Source organism: Watersipora subatra, chromosome 6, assembly GCF_963576615.1.
Source record: "Watersipora subatra chromosome 6, tzWatSuba1.1, whole genome shotgun sequence".
Classification (NCBI taxonomy): domain Eukaryota; kingdom Metazoa; phylum Bryozoa; class Gymnolaemata; order Cheilostomatida; family Watersiporidae; genus Watersipora; species Watersipora subatra.
The window spans coordinates 57394611-57401330 of record NC_088713.1 but is presented as its reverse complement, the minus strand read 5'-3'; the positions used below and the strand labels follow the sequence as shown (position 1 = coordinate 57401330).

The 6720-nt window shown below is 38.4% G+C and overlaps 1 protein-coding gene across 1 annotated transcript; it reads left to right on the top strand.

Annotated features, from left to right (window-relative positions):
* The first annotated feature begins 4804 nt into the window (after positions 1–4804).
* On the top strand, positions 4805–5176 carry LOC137398394 (luc7-like protein 3). Its single transcript, XM_068084502.1, has one exon. It carries the CDS (start codon positions 4805–4807, stop codon positions 5174–5176), a length of 372 nt encoding a protein of 123 aa, XP_067940603.1.
* Positions 5177–6720: the final 1544 nt, after the last annotated feature.

Here is a 6720-nt window from a genome sequence, read left to right as displayed (position 1 = left end):
AGAAACTTAGCTTTGAGTATGTAAAAATAAATCCATTAAGTTAAATTTGAAGTTTATGTTATACGTCTGCCTCGAAGGTAAAACCTCCTTACAGTAGGTACTGCACATAGTACATTGTAAAGTTACCTATTTATGCAGATCACAACCACTGAATATACCAAAGTTACTGTAAATACCTGTATAGTTACAAAGGTTAACATATTATTTTGTTATAAATCTTTAAAATGGACATTACATATATAAAATCTTGATGGCTTTTACCAGGGGTTGTTTGCATTAGATATTTACTATGGAATTCTACATAGATACAACAAGGAGAAGGATCATTAGTCACACTGGAGAGGAAGAAGGGAGGTACTAGGATGGACATAGTAGGTCTGATTAGGAGGTAGAAAAAGAAGTTGAAACTTACACCCAGAAGCTGCAACAGATGAAACAGAAGAGTTCAAAGAAGTTGGGATAACTGTAGACTGTGAGTCAGTAATTAGTGTGAAGTGCCTATAGCTTAAGTGATCTAGAGCAGGGTGTAGAGATCCTTGATGCGAGAGCCATAGCTCAAGTATACTTGTTCTGGGGCCAACAAGTTTATTGTTACAGGCTTTTTGACAAAAACAAAAAAGTCTAAGAACATCTGTACAGGTAGAGGGATAGATCTGTATTTTGAGATTGAAGATGTGTTAGTGACACTTAGTCTTAGTGGAGAAGAAGGAAGAAGGTACGAGGATGAACAAAGTAGGTCTGATGAGGAGGTAGAAAAAGAAGTTGAAACCTACACTTTGAACCTGTGTGAGAGGAAGCAGAGAAGTACAAAGAAATTGGGATGACTGTAGACTGTGAGCCAATTATTATTAAGAAGTCTCTCTAGCTTAAGTATCTAGTCAGTGTGGAGTAGAGAGGTCCAACAGAGATTTAGGGGTAGCCTGAAATTTCCTTCCAGTTTTTTTTCTTTAGAATAAAAAACTGAAGGGGTGGCACAAGGAAAAATATGCTGATGAATAAGGAGAGATGAAATTCCCAGACTAGAGACAGAGCCACAATAGGAAATATAAAATGAATGTTACGATAAACGTGAGCAAGAACCAAGCTAACAAAAAGAGATAAATGTACTACTTTACTTCCTGTCCAACAGACCTGCTTATGGCTACAATCAAATAGACTCTGACCATGACTGTCAGTCACTCAAATTACATGAATATGGAATAGGAACTTTAAATGTAAACATTAAAAAGCAATTCTAATCCTCTGACAGTACCTGGAAATATTTCTATAGTCTAACTATGGGTTGAATAGTCAGATGACTGACTATGACATGAACAGAAATTTCCTACTGATACAAATAACTCAGGAAGTTGATTGAAGGAATAATAGCCTAAGAGCACTGTACAGGTTGAGAGACAGGTCTGTATTTTGAGATTGAAGAGGTGTTAGTGGTCCTGAGTCTGTATACTTATTTACCTGATGAGAACTTATTACCATCAGAACAAATATGTAGCCAGAGACAGTATTGAATACACTGACTCCTAGCAGACATCAGCCATTTACATGTAAGTATACCCGGGAACTAAGATGTCTTACTTAATTAGAAATATAGATTATGTGTGGGAGCTGAATTGAATAGGTAGATAGGAAATGAAGTTATAAAACGATTAAACAAAAATTCATTTAAAAAAATTTCATTTAAAATTCAAATGAAATATTCTTGACTATTACCGTACAGGATGAATTTATTCGCGGATTTATATTTCGCGAAAATTGTCTTTTCATGCATATTCGCGGATGAATTTATTCGCGGCTGAAAACTGCCACTCTCTAGGAAAAGTTAATTCTATTACGTCTAGCAATAGAGTTAACATTACGCATGCGCGGCTGCGCGCATTGCGCGTTCCGTTTTCTATTTAGCTTACAACTACGGGTGGATCGTACTAAGCTATAAATTCTTTGTTGCGTTCAGAAGTTTTCACGAATATTCACAGATTTGGAGGCCTTTGATGAACCAACAATTTGTGGTAAGTAATGAGTTTTTCACATTTACTAAATTAGTTGAATCTTACTTTGGTTCTTCGGTAAAACGTAATATTCATGTTTTCCATCCCTACCAATTCATTATTTGTTTTAGTGTGAGAGAGAGATTTTTCATCATACACGGAAGAACAATGATTGCAAGGGTGGTAGATGTCATTTTTAGAAGATCACGAATCATTCAGGGAAGTCTGGAAATTCAGATAGAAGTGACCGCAGCTACTTACGATGAGAATATATCTGATTTTAAAAAAGAGCAAAAACGCCTTTACGAGCACAAATCTTTGGCCAGCCGGCAGAACTTTGCAATAGTAAGCTACGAGGAGAGTTCTGATGATAACTTCCTTACCAGCCATGTAGTAGCAAGAGAATCGCCTTTAACATCTACCCAAGACAATAACAGCGATGTAGAGCTGCTATTACCAAAATAACTAGTCAGAGAGCGCCATTACACGCTATTATTCACTTATCAAGAGTATCAGTTTAATTTTTTTGCTCTAGACAACTGCAATATAGACTAAACTGTTTATATTTACTCCATTCATCGTTTGTAAAATTTTATTTGTACACTCAAGTTTGTGATAAATTATAATATATCTATACATGAAATAAAATATATAATTTAATTATGTTTGCTGCAGCGATATCAAGGAGTTGTTGTCAATGAAGGGGTCTAGGTTGACTGGTTGCTTCTCTGCCAATATTCCTGCCTTGATGAATATTACTGCTTGTCTCTAGTTTTCGTAATCGGAGTAGGTTGTTTTATTCTCAATCTGCAGTAAACACAAAAAAGAAAAAAATCTTAACAAGTGTCAAGGAAGTACAAAAACAATAGCTGAAGTATTTAATGAAAGCGATCAGTTTTTAAACAAAATAATTAACTAATGCAGTTAATAATGGAAAAACGTATCTGCACAGCACATCAAATACATACCATAATGTCCAGATCAGAATCATGATCGTCCTCAACTTCGGTATTCGAGATTGATGGAGTTGATTTCAATGTATAAAGACTAGGAGAGCTTTTTTGCGATGATGAAGCCATGCCGAACTACTTGTAAAAACCTTGAATAATTTTGTAAAGTTTGCTGCAATGGCAATAAAACTCGGAACCCCGGCAATGATTTTAAAGAAGTTTTGGAACTCGGCTACGTTTAGTACTTCTGCCTAGTGGCTATTTTCGCTATGACGCCATTCTGCTTATCTTGTGACAACCTTGAATAATTTTGTAAATAAATGTGATGCATTGGCAATGGTGTTAGCTCAAAGCCTAGGCAATCATTTTAAAAATGTTTTGGAACTCACCTACGCTTAGTAGTTATATTAAAAACTAGCCTAGCAACTAGTTTTCAATTTGATGCAGTAGTTATTCTCCCTTGTGATAAAAAATAGAACTAAATATTCATGGACTTTAATAATTCGCGGAGTTGACTGCTCGCGAAATCGCGAATTTTTATATCCATCGGATATTTTCATCCTGTACGGTATAAAATCACTACTGTGCGTTGATAAGTACTCACTGCTGTCCATATGTGAAATGCATTACAGTCGCAGTAAATTTTATGTATGAATATCTATACAGTTCTATCAACAGTGCAAAACAGTGGTAAGGGTGCCACAATAATGCAGTATATCAGCTATGTCTAGGAATCATGGCAGACAAAGCAGGTATTTGCTGATGGCAACCTGAAAGCATCTCTCAGCTATGGTGACATGACAAGCTAAGCAGGGGGTAGCTAAACAGCAGGTCCTGCAAGTGAATAGAAATCAGCTGAATTATAATGTAGAGAAAACTTAGGATGTGAAATGCTCTACATGTATATATTTAACTTTTAGTGTGTTGCGTCTGTTTGTGTTAAAACATAAAATATCCGAGTATAAAAATTAACCAGCAATCATCATCACGCTGGTTTAAAATGACAGAACAGGGGCGTGATATGATTGGTGCAAGAAATAACAGAGAGACCGCATTACAGGACAAATGCGTGACAAGACACATGCAATACAGAACACACCCATGTCAGGACAAGTGCATGACATCAAAAGTGTAAGACAGGACGAGTGAATGACAAAAAGGCTAGTGCATGAAATGACAAGTGCATGACAGAACAAGCGCATGACATGACAAGTACATGACAGGACAAGTACGTGACAGGAAAAGTATGTGACAGGACAAGTAGGTGACAGGACAGGTACGTGAAAGGACCAGTGCATAACAGGACCAGTGCATGACATCATAAATGCAAGAGAGGACAAGCAAATTATATACATAAAATGGCTAGTGCATGACATGACAAGACCAATGTATGATATGACCAGCGCATGACATCGTAAGTGTAAAACAAGACAAATACATTGCATAAAAGGGCTAGTACATGGCATGACAGGACAAGGGCATGACAAGACCAGTGCATGACAGGACAAATAAATTACACAAAGGGGCTAGTCCGAGACATGACGAGGGCTTGACAGGACCAGTGCATGACGTCATAAGTGCATGACGTCATAAGTGCATGACGTCATAAGTGCATGACGTCATAAGTGCATGACGTCATAAGTGCATGACGTCATAAGTGCATGACGTCATAAGTGCATGACGTCATAAGTGCATGACGTCATAAGTGCATGACGTCATAAGTGCATGGCATCATGAGTGCATGATGTCATAAGTGCATGACAAGACAAGCGCATGACAAGACGAGCGCATGACAAGACGATCGCATGACCGGATGAGCGCATGACCGGACGAGCGCATGACCGGACGAGCGCATGACCGGACGAGCGCATGACCGGACGAGCGCATGACCGGACGAGCGCCAGACAGGACGAGCGCCAGACAGGACGATCGCCAGACAGGACGAGCGCCAGACAGGACGAGCGCCAGACAGGACGAGCGCCAGACAGGACGAGCGCCAGACAGGACGAGCGTCAGACAGGACGAGCGCCAGACAGGACGAGAGCCAGACAGGACGAGCGCCAGACAGGACGAGCGCCAGACAGGACAAGTGTCAGACACGAAGAGTGTCAGACCCGACGAGTGTCAGACACAAAGAGTGCCAGACACGACGAAAGCGAGACAGGAAAAGTGCAAGACAGGAAAAGTGCAAGACAGGACGAGGGCATGACAGGACGAGGGCATGACAGGACAAAGGCATGACAGGATGAAGGCATGACAGGACACGGGCATGACAAGACAGGGGCATGACATAATAAGTGCATGACAAGAAAAGTGCAAGACATAATATAACAAGTTAGGGGAATCAACTCAGCGATTAGAATTCCTTGCAATACTCACTGATGGGGAAGTTGAGAAGAGTGTGCTTGCCAGTGTACTTCAGAAGGACTTAGGATTTTTGTGGTTGGGCTGACAACTGCCCGAGGTATATAAGAGCCAAAAAACTCAGGCTTTCTACCTGCAAAAACAAACTCATTTCAAACTCATTGAAATGTAAAGTGTTATGATTCTGATTACACTAAACTGTGAATCCCAGAAATTTCGTTTCTTTTCCAGTGTTTGTTAGATGATTTTAGAGGGTCAAGGGCATTTAAAAGGAGTGATGAAGGGTGCACACTGTGCAGGGAGGTCCACACACATGCTGTGATTTTGCATCATATATAAAAATAGTTTTGTTTTTAAAGAATAGAGAAAGCATAATATTATTATGCTTTATTATTCATCTTGAGGTGTTGACTGATGTTCTAAAAAAAGAATCAAGGAGATTGACTAACCAGAAGCTGAGATATAGCCAGCCAAACACAGGTCTACCAAAAAACAAAAGTGTTTTGGTAATCATCAATATATGACGTATGAAATCGACTTGTGTGCCATTGGTCAATTAAGCCAACTAATGCGCTGTCCTATAACAATCACGGCGTTTTAATTGGTTTAATCCCTGGAAGCATAGAACAATCAAATTGGGCCTAACAATCATCGCTCCTAGAATTCCGAACCAGTCCCTCTGACGTGTAGATTAGTTTTAGCATAAAATAATTACACGCATCTATTATTTCGCAACATTTCGCTATCTTGCTAGTTCAGCTTAGTTTTGTTGTTCTCCTACTTAGCTTCCCTATTCAGACTCATCTTTAGCGTTGTTCAGATTTTTTAACTATAGCTAATAAATAGAATCAATTAAATCAATCATCAATCTCGGTTATCATTTGGAATTTTCTACAAATTATATTAGTTACATCATTTATTCTATACGCAGTTATATTATTATTTTGTATAATATGCATTATGAATATTATATAAATCATAAAAAATAATCATAGATAAGATAATAGATCAATAGAAAAATCAAAGGAAAAGTTATCGTTTTCTTTTCTTATAGCAAGAGCAGCACGGTCAAGTTAGTCTTTTTAAGATTATGGCTGTAGTGAACTTCCAGTCTGTTAATAGTGACGATAATCATGAAAATCAAATGAATGCTGCAGTAGATACACAGTAGAAAAATGATGAAGGAACAAAAAGTCCCATTCCTATTTCTTATTCTAAACAAACTGCAATCGCGGATATCGCATATAGACTAAACACGCGCCGTTCGTTGAACAGATGATCTTCGGAGCATATCCGTGGAGATCGAGTTAAAATTTGAAGCACAATAGTCAAAATCTGCTCTTCTGCTTTAAAAAATCATGGCGAGGGATTGTGGGCAAATGCCTTTACCACACAATGTTTGGATGATTTTCCTGAGAAAC

Coding starts and splice junctions, on each gene's coding strand:
- LOC137398394 (XM_068084502.1), top strand. CDS start 4,805: ATGACCGGACGAGCGCATGACCGGACGAGCGCCAGACAGGACGAGCGC.